The 15704-nt window shown below is 29.1% G+C and overlaps 1 protein-coding gene across 3 annotated transcripts; it reads left to right on the plus strand.

Annotated features, from left to right (window-relative positions):
* The first annotated feature begins 381 nt into the window (after window positions 1-381).
* On the plus strand, window positions 382-13372 carry LOC145181881 (uncharacterized). 3 transcript variants are annotated; one of them, XM_090074179.1, is made up of 6 exons: window positions 382-1098; window positions 5571-6881; window positions 8813-8842; window positions 12268-12808; window positions 12901-13061; window positions 13156-13372. In XM_090074179.1, exons 1-5 carry the CDS (start codon window positions 852-854, stop codon window positions 12905-12907), a joined length of 2136 nt encoding a protein of 711 aa, XP_089930305.1. In that variant the 5' UTR covers window positions 382-851; the 3' UTR covers window positions 12908-13061; window positions 13156-13372. The 3 variants fall into 3 exon arrangements, with proteins under 3 accessions (XP_089930305.1, XP_089930307.1, XP_089930306.1); XM_090074180.1 differs by lacking the exon at window positions 382-1098 and adding an exon at window positions 3881-4005; XM_090074181.1 differs by lacking the exons at window positions 382-1098; window positions 12268-12808; window positions 12901-13061; window positions 13156-13372 and adding exons at window positions 3166-3288; window positions 3770-4005 and having other exon boundaries at window positions 8813-9018.
* The last annotated feature ends 2332 nt before the right edge of the window (window positions 13373-15704 follow it).

Below are 15704 nucleotides of genomic sequence, written 5' to 3' on the forward strand. Positions count from 1 at the left end.
GCAGAAAAGCTAAAACAAGTTCAAAAAAGCAATATATTGTAATTATATGGTAACAAACTACTTAATAATGGCCATAACCATATGTCTCTCCCTCTTCAAATTTATCTTTATCATTATACCCTTTTTTCATGGCTCTGAGCTTTCGATTCCAAAGAAGATTTTAATTTTTTACCTTTAGGGGACTTATACCTGCTCGCAGAACCCATTTATAAATAAAAACACTAAAAAATCTTTAATTATACCCCAATTTAAACTGAAGGAAGACTTACAGAAAGTTGACTACCGTCCTTCAGGAGCTCTATTTTAAGAACAATTTTAGTGGTTTCAACGTACAGCTTATAGCTTAAAATAATATTTAAGGAAAAGTTAAACGTCTTGAGCATGGTTTAGCAAAAATTTGAAGTTGATCGCTCTTCTGGTTTAGGAAATATTGGAGAAAAAGCGTTGCTAAGGTCGTTGCTGTGAAGCAAGAACCAAACTAAACTTTAAAAAAAGGGCAAATTTGATTAAAATTAAGAAGATTTTTGACTTTTTGAAAAACGCATATTGAAATAGGTAGATTTAAGAATTCAAAACATTAGTTTGGTATTTTTCAAAATTTTATCAAAAATAGCCGTTTTTTACTCTAATATCACCTTAAGCTTTAGGAAATAATTTCCAGTAAATTTAAAAAAAATCCACCTGTTTAAATATTTTGTACTCTAAACCTTGGATATTCCGCTAACCTATCTAACTAACGAGTTAATAATATCAGCAGTTATTCTATTTTCTGTGTTTAGATATTATAATGACATAATGGCACCCTTTATAAGTTACATAAATAGTTTGTAATTACTTCCAATTGTGACAACATGAACCACAGAATTCAAAAAGTTTTAAATAATCTATCATCAGAATGGAAAGAGTTTGCTTATGGCACTGGTTTAAATCCTAATATTGTAGAAAGTATTGATCTTGATGATCGAAGTGATGAATTCAAATTAAAATCATTTCTTGAAGAACTCATTAAAAGTAATCCTTCAAATTTTATGACTTTAGTTGAAAAGTCTCTGGCGGTCATTGGGAACTTAGACATTTTGAACAGAATACATTTAATTCGTAAGTAATGAGCAATCTTTTTACATTTAAGTTTTAAAATTCACTTTATTTTAAAAAGCTATTTTGATTTTGTAAACATAATTTTATATATCCAATATGTTAATATATCATAATTATACAAACATAACTTTTGTATGGGTATCTTGCTATAGCATCAGAACTTGTACCATTACTGAAACATGATATCTTTAAATTATCTGAGTTATCTAAAAAGTTATCTGAGTTTAATTTTTTGGCTAATTTAAAAGCATGCTGAGCTAAAGTTCCATTCGCTAAATAATTGTTGTCAAATTATTGAGGCCAATCCAATACAAAAGAAACATACGAAAAGCAGTTTCTGCAACTTTTTACATTAGAGGACGATAACAGTACCCATATTCAAATTGTATTCATAACAATTGTACTAGGATGGCCTCGAATTGGTCCTCCCTCCCCCCTCCCTGTTTAGTATTGATAGGAAATAAATCCCCTCAAAATAATGACCCAATGTTTTTTTTCTTAACTTAAATATTAGAAAAAGCAAAAGACTTAGAGCATGTCTTTATCTCTAATTCATTTAGACCAAATTATGGATAATTAAAAACCCAAAAAAAATCAATCAAGAAAAATAAATAAAAATGAAGAGATAGATAAAAATACATTATATACATTCAAGTATAATATCTGCTAAAAATTATATAACTTAAAGCTAACCATTTTAAGTATGTAAGTGCATGAAGTATGTAAGTGCATGATTACTATTTATCAAGTATGTAAGTGCATGATTATTATTTATCAAGTATGTAAATGCATGAAGAATTATTCAAAAAATGTAGTTTACCATTTATTAAAATACATCAAATAGCTAACTAACCATTAAATACAGTAATGAAAAAATAACTGATAAAGAAGATTCAAAGAAAGAAGAAATCTCTGTCATTAAAAATGTCTGCATTTAAGTTTATAAATGCAAATTACACCTAATTGGTAACTTGATATATGATAATACAAGAATGTTAATTGTAACAACATAAAAATATCAATTAAAAACTATACAGTTAAAAATTCACCATCAACAAAAATAAAAGAATTTAAAAGAACTATACACAACATTTTAATATCTTTTAGCTGTATTCACCTTGGCTTATAGTTAGTTCATATTTAACAGTGAGCACTATTTAAAAGTTAGCCAAAATAAAATAATTAAGATAAAATAATTAAAAATAATTCACGTTTTGTTTATGTCCTCAGTTAATACAGTTTTTTTGATATCTTTATTTCCAATAAGTTTCATGACAAAGTTCTTAAACCTATTAAGCGTTTCAAAAAAGATTTGAAGATTTTCACTCTCCTTTTTGTTTTAGAGACTGCAAGTTTCCTGCTGCATGTTAAAATTTTAGTTTTTTAATGATAGTGGCTTAAATTGTTCAAATTTAGAAAATGAAGTTTATCTGTTAGTAAAAGATTTTAAAAGCTGTGAAGAAAATTTTGTCATTGTTTTTTAACTTTACTATTCTCAATTTTAATTTAAGTGAAATTTAACAGCTCAAAAAAGTTGAAGTTAAACTGATACCGATTCTGTGTTCTATTCTAAACAACTTAAAAAATCATAAAAAACTTTCATTTACCAATAATTAAGTATTGGATTCTAACCTTTTCTAATAATTAGTTCTACATTATTTTTTTTTTAAGTATAAGAATATGAATGGATTTGTGATGTGTACAGGCATGCTGTTTAGTTGTTCTAATAATAGCTGAAATAAAGTAACTAAAATAGCTGAAATAAAGTTAACAAGTTTTAATGAGTGATTTTTTTACTTAATGAAAATTTTTTCTGTTTTAAACTCTATAGTCTTTTAATTCAGTCTTTTTTTTTGTTTTTGTTATATGGTTCTTTAAAAAGATAATCCAGGGGTCACTACTATAAAACTCATTCTGATCAGAATTTAAAAAATTGTAAACCCAATGAATTTCTTTGGATTCGACAAAATAGGCGTAAACCCGATAATCCCAAATAGCCTCTACTATAAAGATTTTTTTTCGTATCGTAAAAACTTCCCAACGAAAATATTAGCAGGTTCATAAAAAAAAACAAAAAGATATTATCTAGTTAATCAATTGTTTTTTTACATTTTGTTTTGTTTATATTATGGACAGTTATGCAAACTTTCAACTAAATGCCACAAGAAAAACAAATTTCAAAAAAGAAATGTAAGTAAACACAATATCCTTATCTTAAATATACATTATACTTATTTCCAATTACGAATCTTTCTGTGAAATTACCACAGTCCTACGTTCATATGTTTTAGGAGTTTAAGACATTCTTTATCAATTTACGAGGCCAGCTAATCAATGTTTTATCAAAAGATTAAAACCATTAAATAGTTATAAGTTATTTTTTCACTGTAATTTTCCTATGTTATAGACATACCACAAAGGCAATAATTATATGTCATAGAACTTCTAATTAAAAAAAAAAATTTTTCTAAGGCATAACAAAGACAGACACACAGCTACAATTAAACAGTAATTTTAAAGTAAAATTATTATCATGTTAAATAATTTTCATCACATTACATCAAAGTTATTCTTTATTGTTATTGTTGCCTGTTTGTGTCGACCCTATACATAATACTATTCTCACACTTAGTTCATTATATTTAATGTCCTTTAATGTTTTTTATCTAAGGGGACAGAAAAAAGATGCCTACATAGCTCTAGTGTCATTTAGTTTGTCACAAAATTTTGGCAGACCGGATTAAACAATTCAAAGATGTTTTAATGAGAAGATTTGGTGAAAAGTCACAGATGGCTCAAAAACACCAAAGGTTACCAATCTTGAAAAAAACCTGGGCATCTGAGGCTATCTATTCTAAAGCAGTTGCAAATGGACTCCCTATTCCAAACATCTACTACCTAAGACATGTAATAATTTTTTACATTTCCAAAAGTATTCTAAACCTAGTTTAAAATTAGATTACCAAGTTTTATTCACATTAGATGTTAGTTTGGTTTGTTAGAAGCAGGATCCATTTTGACCAGACAAAATGTATTGGTTCTAAATGCAACTTATTATAAGCCCTTAAAAGGAAGCCTTCGACACTTCTACTACACTATAAATAACAATAAATACCTTTAAAAAGCATCGAAAAATATCCTAAAGGTTGTTTTAGCAAACTAAAATTGGGCAATTCAATTCCATTTATTTAAAATTTTTTTTAGGAGAAATTAAAGTAATAATCAAGCTTGCTCTGACCAATTGAAAACTTTATTTGTTATCTCCTGAAAAGTTTAATTCTCTTTTTAATTATTTAGTGAAAGTCAGTGGTTATCACATTCTTGATAATTTTTCATTTATAAAAAGTATTGCTTTAGTATCACCTGTCTATGTTGACCCTTAGATGCCATTTACACATTATATGTTAAAATATGTCAGGTAACTGAAACTGATGCCTGGCAATTTATTTACAAAATAAAAATTGCCAGGCATCAGTTTTAATTACCTGACAATATTTTAACATAGCAAAAGTGACCTATTGCCCAAGGTATAAATGGTTCCTAGACGGTGCAAAATACTGCAAAATAGAGTTTGGTCTGAAAAAAGTAAGAAATTTATTCATGCCCAAATTCATATTTTAAATTTCTTACCCACTGTTGATTATCTGTTGTCGAGGTGGACAGTGAAAAATGAAATGTGGAAATTATTATTCTAATTTTGTCAATGAGAAATGTTAGAAATTGAGTTTGATTTTTGTTTTTGTTTTCAAAACAAGAATCTGTTAAAAAAAAAAAAAAGCTAGCTCAAATTATCAAATTTACGATTTCTGCTACACAAAGATCGCGTAAATTTTAATTGGGTTTTTACGCTGAAATTAGCGGAAATTACAAAAAAAATATGTTTATAGTAACAATCCGCTCATTTCAGCAGGTTTCAGATGAAATTGTCGTGAATTCCGATCGAAATGAGTTTTATAGTAGTGACCCCAGGCCCCTTTACATTTCCTAAGTCTTGGATCACTAAATACATGACTGTATTTTTATGCTGTGACAGATTAATAAAATTTTAAAGTTGATAATCTAATGTTTTATTTCACACAAAATAAAAAGACAAGGATGTGAAATGAATTAGAGATAAACACATGTTCTAGTTCTTTTGCATTTTCTAATACTTAAGTTAAGAATAAAAGACATTAGGTCAATATTTTGAGGGGATTTATTTCCTATTTATACTAAACAGGAGGGTGGGGGGAGGACAAGCATGACAACACAATGTCAGTTATTAGTAAGTAAACAGTGGTTGATTACCTCTTAAGTTTACAACATTGACTTAAAGGTTAGCACCTAATATATTATTCTAGCTGCGTAGTCCAAAGTTATTTGATTATTAGGGATATTAGTTTAAAAAATAAAAACTTACCATTTTAAAAATTCATATTCTGTTTTTTTGTTTTTATTTTTTTTTGACAAAGAAATTCATTTTTGTTTTTTAGAAGCCAATGAGCTGCTCAAATCCTATTACATAAAGTCTTATGCTGACATGCTGCAGCTTGGACAACATCAGGCAAATACTGATGTCAATCTTGTGATGAGAACTGTTGAATTAACTAGTATTGAAGCAACTGATACCTTTGACAAGAATCATAATGAATGGGAATATTTTCTTCAAAAATTCAACAAGTATAAAATTACCAGTCTCAATGATGTTTTTTCAAAACAACTACAAATCTTGTTACTTTCCATTATAGATAATCGTGGGAGGACTAATTTTCTTCAAAAATGTCTATTTTTTTGGGCAAAAGGTTTGCTATGGAAAAATGCAGATCTTGTTTTGTATTTCAAGTTCAAAAAGTTGAATGAATTTTGCCAAATTTCAAGCATAAGAAAACTTATAAACAAGTTCTACAAAAACATTCTGAAAGGACTGGACATACTGCTTTTACAAGCACCTACAATTTTTATCATAGATGGTTTGGATGAATTTATTTACTTAAATCAATTATATAATCACAACAGTCCTAATAACCTTCCCATAATAAAAACACTTGTACAAATCCTCAGTTCAAAAAATAGTCAATGTATTCTTGGAGGAAAAGTGGAAGCCATGTTAAGGTGCTGTGGCTTAGTTAGAGAATTTGAAAATATTATGTATATCCAGATCATGGACTTCAGCAACTTCGGATTAAGAAATTTTTTTGGGAGTAGTTTACTGTGTGAAATTTTGAGGAATGGTTTGGAAAATCTCATTACATTTCCACCTGTTGCAAAGGCTATGCTGTCTGTTGCTTTTAATTTAACTGCTGTGTGCTCTGCATTTTCTTTATCAACTTGTAGTTATTTGTTGAAAACCATGACTGAACTGCAGACATTGATCTTTTTACATTTGTTGCAACAGAGTTGCAACACAGAAAAACCATTGTATCAACTTATGCAAATAAACAAGCCACATATTTTAAAAGTATGTAAAGTTGCCTACAATTTATTAAAAGAAAATAAGATAATGGCTTCCCAAGCTGAACTGGCTGCAGTTCTTGACGAAAATGGTATTGAACTATTTGGTTTTATAAAGCCTGACTTGAATCATCAATACCAATTTATTCATCCCATTTTAATGAATTTCTGTGCTTCCATTCATTTATATTTTTACAAAAATCCACAAAAGGTATTTGAACACGAGACATTACGCTACTGTTTACCTGTTGCATGTGGATTACTATACAACAATGGTAGAAATTTTGTAAGTTTAGTCAGCCAGTTACAAGTACCCTGTCACAAAGGCAAGTTGTGTCTCAGAGGAATCTGTGGTAAGTGTAGTCTGTTAGTTTAATGTCTGTATATGCTTCAGTTAAAAAAATTTTGCTTTTATGTGAGAAGAAATTGCCAAATTTTTTTAGAGTTTTAATGTGCACAGGGTTATATATGGTTAAGTATGGTCAAAGGTTTTTTTCATCATGATGTTATTTTTAACATAAGTGATGTTGACCAGTTGTTTGTAAAAGAACTCAGTATACAAGTTAATGAATAACAGCTTCATTGGTGACGCATGAGGTGCATGATACATGAGATGACTAAAGAACCTTTCTCTTTTCCTTGTCTCAGTTTTAGTACTCAGTTACAATTAATGACCAAATTAATGTCCATGATTGATAAAATATAATGGTCTCTTTTACAAAAGGAGTCAGTATAGGCAATACCACCCAATTAGCATTTTATTTCATGTTCGCATAGAATCAACAAGTTTAAGGAAAAAATTTTACAGAGTTTTAGCCATATGATTAACATACAACTTTTAAATAGATTAAAGTGAAAAAAGAACCTAAAACTTAAATAATGATTATTGGCCTGTAAACTCTTTGTACAAAATGGAATCAAGATTTCGTAGAGATTTTAAACTTTAATAAAATGGTGGTAGTGGTGGTGAGGGTAGAGTCAATATAAGATAAATTTTAACAAATTAATTACAAAATAAGGAAGTGGAAATTAAATTAAAAGTTGTAAGAGTAAACAAATTATTGCTCTAATATCAACACTTAACTCTTTGTGTTGATTTTAAGAATTTAAAGGGATTTTAAAGTAATTTACTTATTATACTTAAATATATTTACTTAAAGACTTTAAGTAATTTACTTAAAATATCTGTCTTTTTATATTTTAATATTTTTAGCTCAAAATGATGTTTAAAAAAACTGTATTAAATTTAAAGACAAATAAGATGAAAAAGTTTTCAAAAAGGACAATATTTGAGTTAAAAATTTCTTAAAATTATATATAAGTCTTATATCTTTTTAGTTCAGTCTCAAAAATTTTTTAAATGCCAGTTTGGTATATTTGCAGGATTATACTATTTCAGTGTACATTTAATATTTTTGGAGGGTCAATAGTTTTGCACTTTTTCTATGTAATGTGACAGTGCAAGGTCAGGCAAGAATATTGTATAGTGTTTGTATGAGTTTTTCAAACCATTTTAAAATTCTACATACAATTTTTTAAGTATCTTTATTAATTGCTTGCCCTAATGGAACACTAATCGAACAATGTATTGGTGAGTGTTTCCTTTAGTGCAGGACACAATCCAAATGATGTTCAATCCAAATGATGTTAATTGTAGTTTCAGCCAAGTTGTTTCTTTTGTTTTTAATCTAACATAATTGATGCTAATTGATGCTAATTTGTCTGAAAAATAGCGTTTAATGTTTCTACAAAGCCCAAACTTTTTATTCTACTGCTGAAATTAAAATCTATAAATAAATAAACTCCATATAGATAAGATCCATCATCAATGGTTATAAGTCCTGGAGTGTTAAAGCCTTTTTTCTTCATTTGGGGCACAAAGATAATTTTTCTTCATTTGGGGGCACAAAGATATTTACAGTGATAAGCACCTGTTTTATCAATTTTTTATTTACAGTGATAAGCACTTGTTTTATGAATTATGTCATGTATTGAATAGCATTAAAGGTTTTCTCTAACCTGTAAAAATTTACATGTACAACTTTGTTTCTGAAGTATTTAATTAGCTATATGCATCCTTGCTTTCTCTAATAATTAGTTGATCTTAGTGAATTCTCCATCTGAAAATCATTTACAGCAAATCATTATTTACACCCTTTTTTCAATTAATACAAAGTTTGTTTTTATTGCAATCTGTTTTTTTTTTTGAGGTGAAATCTCTATTATCATAAAATTTTTGTTTTCAAAGCAAGTTTGCATAAGCATGATTTTTTTTTTTTTATAGATATTTTGCCAAAAGATTATCTTAGGTTTAGTAAGTACATTATTTAATATTACTTTAAATTATCTGCAGACTTTTTTTATGTAGATAGCTACAAAGTAATTAAAAATGCATGCTTCTGTGGATATTTTGTGACTTGTTTAGTTGATACAAATTTATTATTGTACTATAGTTGGATAAATCTTTCAAAAATAAAAAATAAAAAAAAAGCTCCCCAATAAGTTTTGTTTTGGTTGCTCTTAACAATCCAAAAATCATTAGTGAACACTGTGAACCAAAGAGACCGCTAGGTTTTATGTTGTGTTAGTTGTTCAAAATCTTTATTATTAGTTTTTTATTTGACTCATAAGAAATATTTATAAAATCTGGCTTGCATGGTAAAGTTTTAAAATCATTTGTTGGTTTCTAAACTATTTTAAGATTCTATTGTAGGTATTACTATTAGCAACCTTTTCAGTACAGTGTGAAAATGCTTTTCAAAAAAAATAACAGGAACAAACTAATTTTTTTTTTTTAACTTGCATATATGGCTCCCCTTACTTTTTGTATAACCCCTTAAAAAAGGGGTTAGAATTAGGTTAAAGTTAGGGGAAAAGAAAAATGGTAGTTTTGAAAATAATCATTTTAACAGAATTATAGTAACTAACCTGGACCTTCTGACTTCTTTTTGTTTCTAGGGAAGCATGTCAAAATTAATGCTAAGTTAAACTCTTCTTAAATTTAAATTAACTACAGAAGATAGCAATCATTCTCCATGTTGAGCCCTTTTCATATTTAAATCTCATCCATATAGGTTTAAATTTTAAATTGCCTTTACACACTGTTCAGCAAACTTAGATAGGCCACAGTTATGGTATTCAACAAAATGTGAAACTTCATACTTACTGAAAATTTTTTTCCAAAAACCTGTGCAAGATCTTGGGTAAATAGGAAAGAGTTTTTTAATTCTGCAAATGCAAACTTATACTCTGGCTCAAGAGTTTGACAAAAACAAGAATCCTTTACTTAAAAAGTCTTTCGTACATTGAACTATAGGTCTAAATAAAGGAACCTGAGATGTTGCTACTTTATAAAGTTCATCCAAATTTTTCAAGATGTCATTGGAATTATTCTCATCCCATCTCATTATTTGTGAATAGTGGGAATTTAAAGATAAAGGTTAAAAAAAGTTTTACATTTGCTGTGATAACATTTAGATGATCATGCTTTGTCAACAAATGCAACAATGCAACAAATGACTTTCCAAGCATTCTATAAATTCCTGAGAGAATCAGTTAAGATTATCTGCACCCATTCTGTATACTTTAAAATTTTTTTGGCTACCACAGATTTTAAAATCCCACTATTCATGTAAATTACAGGCTTTGTACTTACATTCGCATCAAAGACATCAATTAAAACTTTTAAGATGGATCCTCCAACATCAATAGAAATTTGTACAATAGCAGAATGGAGATTTTTTAAATCCAGTATGAACGATGATGTCTTTTGAACATAAAAAAGATCCTTTGAAACTTCTCCCACTTCACTGTCTAGAAAATCCATCTGTAAGAATATTTAAATAATTATCATTATTTTTTTAGGCACCAAAAAATATTCTTCACATTCAACAACTTGTTGAAGCATGTCCAAATTGGGAAAACATAGGGGTTGAAGTATTAATACAAAAAATTTTAATGTAAATTATACAAAATAGATAAAAAATAAATTTTTATTCACACAATAATCATATTTAAACTAGCTGCACTATTTTTAAAGAAATATTGTATAACTACTAATGGTTACACATATAGCTACAGTATGTGATGCATATAGTAGTTATATGTGTAGCCATTACAAATTCTGCCATAATACTTTAATCATAGAAGATCTCTCTCTCTCTCTTTACATACATCCACTTTTGCAATTGATATTTGTAAATGGCCTTTTCTACATGATAATAATAGTGGTATGGATTCTTCAAGATTATTTAATATGCCTAAATAGTTCTACAGCTGTCTTATTTCCTGATCCTTTCTGAAGGGTAGGTTAACGGTTTGGTTTTGTTACTAGAAAGTTCCAATATGACTTGAAGTTCTTTTGTAACCCGTAAGGATACTCGTTGTAATGATCTTCGATTTGCCTTGTTAGTGGGACATTCAACAGTTACAACCATTGGGTTTCCACCAAATGATAAAGAAAAAGTTGCCCTTTTTGAAATTCAATCACTAATCATTTTTTTAAAAAGAAAGTTCAAGTTTAAAGCAATTAAAGAACAGATGCTGGGATTTCTAAGTGCTAACATTGAGCAGCATTTTCTTCAGAACTTTGAGTTGTCTGGTGAAGAAGATTTGATTGGTTTGGTTTCATTAAAATGGAGAATTGATGTTGAAATCCTAATCAGCATTTTCCATTCAGACTTTAGTGAAATTTCAATACATAATTTTATTAATATAAATGTTTCATCGTAGTTTATGATTTGATATAAAGAGTATTAGTATATTTTTTTTAAGTAATAAGGTTAAAGAACACATCAATATAGAGATTAATAGACTTACTTTATGATGACACTTAAAAAAATTGATATGTTTAAAAAATAGCTATACTCTACATGAGAACTACCTTTGATGTGCCTCTGGACGTATTACCCGACTTCATTAAGTAAAGGTTTCTACAATCAGATCAAACTACAGTTGGGTGATTTCAAACTTCAAAGAAATACCCAAGATATATATGCAGCTTCATTAGACCTTCCATTGTTGAAGTTACTGGGGATAAAGAATTGGACCTTGCTCCAAAACATATTATATCCATTTTAATTAATTAAACTCAAAGTGAACAAAATCTCCAAATAACATGGTTGTTTTGCGGCTAATAATATACTAATAATAATAAAAACTAAACTAATAATAAAGGTTTTGAGTGACACGATATAACTTCTGGTTCCTCTCTGGTTTATTCTGGTTTCTCTCTGGTTCATTGTAAGTTTTGTAAATGCTTTACAAAATCTTTTGTCAGTTTTTAAAATACGCTGTAATAAAAGCCATTGAAATGCCATACTTCTATTATTATGTTTCCTTATCATTCTTATGCTGAAGCTTTCAATTTTTTTTTCTACCGGTTGAAGCATTATGTTTGAAAACAGCATATTTTTATTGGTTGAAAAATGTTTACAGATAGCGTGTGGTAAACAGTTTTATTTTTTAAAAGTTGCTTTCAGTTTCCTTGCGATGATTCACGAAAATCTCTTTAGTATTTGTTAAGTTAACTTGTTAAATTTGTTAATTGAATTTGTTAATTAAATTAATGTTAAAGAAACAAAAAGTAAATGTCGAATGAGTTTTGATCACTTCCGTTATTTTATTGCCTCCGGTTGACGTCATGCTATCCACTTACCACCAAATTCAGTAGAATTTCATTATTTTAAAACATTAAAACATAAAAATGTTACAAAAAAAGGTATTTTTTATTCTTCTCAGATGATAATGATCAAAAGCTGTTCGTAGAGTGTTTCTTTGAAGCGCAGGCTTCAATTACAGAACAATTGAAAAAATCAATCGACGAGCGATGTTGGGAGATTGTGATACGCGATGGAAAAACAGCCCATGAGGTTTCCCGAGAAAAATATTTCTTTGAGAAATCCATCGACGCAGGAATCAAGTTGTATGAGTTGGTCGTTCGTAAAAATGTTTTATCTGAGGATGAGAAAAATCTTGTCATCAAATGTTCGAGTAACGTTCGTTTTGTTTATCTTTATTATCCGTTAAAGATCGACGGATGGAGTCCAAAGCATCAGATTGAAGTGGTGGAGATAGATACCAGAGAAACGTTTGTATCGAAGAACGAATTTGAAGGTTTCCTCCCATGGATTAGACTTGCTAAAAAACTTTATCTTGAACTTCACAACGATACCAACTACACAGATGACATTTGTGAATGGCTTCTTGATTTAAACTTAGAGCTGTTAGAAATCACTTACCGTGGAGAATATTTTAACATTGAAGAGTTGAGAAACTTCAAGTGAGAAACACTTTATTCTTAAAATTTTTAAATGTTTAATATCTTTGTACATGTAAATGAATATGTAAAAAAAAAAAAAATTATACTTGTAGGCAATAATAGCCCAAAATGGGACGCTGCCCATGATCGAACAGAGCTGGACAAGACATTTTCGTTTATCATTTAGTGTTGCGTCAATTATAACTACGCATGGTGACGTTTGTAAATAAATAGATGTGAAATGACGTTCTATATTGCGTCAGTAAAAAATTAGGTACATTTATAAATTTTATATTATCTCCTTTATATTTTTATATTTTAAAGTAAAGCATTACTGTTGTACAACACGAGATATTTTTTTATGACAGATATGTATTCTCTAACATTGGCTTGTGTGACTTTGTGGCTGCCGTTTGAGCTATAATACCTTCCGCAATTCGTTTCTGAAAATGCTGCGTAAGATGGAGGAGACGAGGTGCACAAGACAGAACATGTTTCATGAAAGAATCCGAAATCACAATACATTTTGATATGTCTAATTATTCTTTCTAATTGTAAATTGCAATACTAAAAATCCTGTTAAGATTGCGGGACTCTTAATGAAACCCCCGGAGTTAAAACGGCGATTTGATTTTCTGTAAACGTCAATATGATTATTTGGTACCAGAATAGGATATTTATGAAGGCAACAAGTGCGATCCGAATGTAGAATAATTGTATCTGAATAATCCGAATATAGAATAATTTCGATTAGATCAATTTGTCGAAATATCAAGACAATAAGACGAAAGAATGCGATTTCAAAATGTTCAATTTTGAAATCAAGAAAGATTTGTCTCTCCGGTAGTCTCGTTTAAATATAAGTTGGACTACCCTGGTTTTCGATTGTTATTAGTTATTTCTTTCATCGATTGTTATTAGTTATTTCTTATATCTTCTCGCTTAAAACATAATTTCCAAAGTAGCGTTTTATTACTATTTTTTGGGCAAAAATAGCTTGAAAAATTCAGAAATGCAACTGCCATTATTTCTCATGTCGGTCTTTATTTACCTGAATTGACGTCATTATAAAAAAATAAAAATTTTCAAATGCATCAACGGTTAAATTTGATAAATATCCCACATGAACATTAAGGTGAGTTTCCACTCATCCTTTTTAGCTACGGGAAAGGGAAAGGGATGGGAAAATTAATCACGTGAGCACGTGCAGTTTGTAATTTAATTTCGAAAACTACTCACTGCGCATGCTCACATGATTAATTTTCCCATCCCTTTCCCGTAGCTAAAACGGATGAGTGGAATCTCACCTTTAGTTTCGCCACGGAAATTTAAGTATCTCAAGTTTGGGGAATGAGCTGAAAAGGTTAGGAACCAGTGGACTAAAATAATTTTCTTGATCTCAAATCATCAGTTTAATTTAGGAGCTTAAAAAAAACTTAGAGCACTATTAATTTTTAAGTTTCGCACCAATTTGTGGACTTCAAATAATTGACCTAATTTTCATTTGCAATGACGAAAAAGAATACACACGACTTATATATACAAATTTGGAAATAATACATTATGTTGTCAGTAATAATCAAGCAAAAATTATGTCAATGATCGTTAATTATTGACGATCACTGACATGATTTTTTTTTTTTCATTATCAGTTTAGTGTTATATATTAAAGAATTATTTGAACTTTCTAAAATTTTAATATAAATTTCTGAAATATTAATGTAAATTAACTGAAAAAAAGAAAAATTCAGAAAATGTTAATTTAATTTTATTCAAGGTTAAGAAAATTTGTTGAAAAGAGTTCACGGATTGACAATGTGAAAAAATGTTTATCTGCATATCCTTTATCTTTTTAAACAGTACTAAACCTTTGGGCGTATTGTTGACCATGTTTTGGGAATTTGATACCGGAATAGTATACCATGCTGTTTTACAACCTGACACAGATCTTCAAGTTCCGAGGCTTCTTGTTTTATTAAATCATCTTTCACATATTTTCATTAACTTTCTATAGGATTTTGTGCTGGTTCAACTGTCTTATTACATAACATGCATGTTTGTATGTATGTATGGCCGCCGAGAGGGGGGTGTGGACGGGAAAAATTCCCGGGGCCCCGTGTGTGTACAAATGATTTTTTTAAATAATTTTTAAAAGATTTAAATAGTTTTGACTTTTAAAAGATTTAATTAACTTTTATTTTTAATTTTCAATGACCAAAGCACGCTTCTATTAGTCTTGGGTATATAATTGATCGTTATGAGGGCCCCTTAAGAAAACTTCCCCAGGGCCCGAAATTACTCTCGGCCGCTATGTATGTATGTATGTATGTATGTATGTATGTATGTATGTATGTATGTATGTATGTATGTATGTATGTATGTATGTATGTATGTATGTATGTATGTATGTAATGAAAAGAAAGATAATGCTTTTGTATCTACGCATTATTTATAATTCAGGTTTGACGTGATTTTACGTTGAATAATGCAAATTTTTCTTGTTTTACTATATTTGCTTGAAGTTTATTTTTAATATTTGTTCTGTCAATTACTTGCAGCTAGTCTTAAAATCCATATCTAGTACATTATTTGTCATTTAATTAAACACATACATGGGTAAGAACATGCTGTGTTTTAACAATTGAACAACATGGGAAAACAATTTGAACCATGGAGTAAAAACTGGGACTCTTGAGGTAACAACTGGGACCCATGGGATAACCATGAAACCCATGTATAAAAAATAGCCCATGAATAGGAAACATAGGAACTCAAGGCTCAACCATGTTGTCCCATAGATTTCCATTGGGTTTAAATGTAGTTTTAAAGATTACTCGTTGAATTCCCATGGAGTATTTCCGTAAGGGTAGGGCCCAGAAAACAAACTATTGGTTGAATTACCTGTAAAAAACCTCTG

The sequence above is a fragment of the Hydra viridissima genome, unplaced genomic scaffold, assembly GCF_058129835.1.
Source record: "Hydra viridissima isolate aposymbiotic clone 2 unplaced genomic scaffold, HvirCarnegie_v1 scaffold_16, whole genome shotgun sequence".
NCBI lineage: Eukaryota > Metazoa > Cnidaria > Hydrozoa > Anthoathecata > Hydridae > Hydra > Hydra viridissima.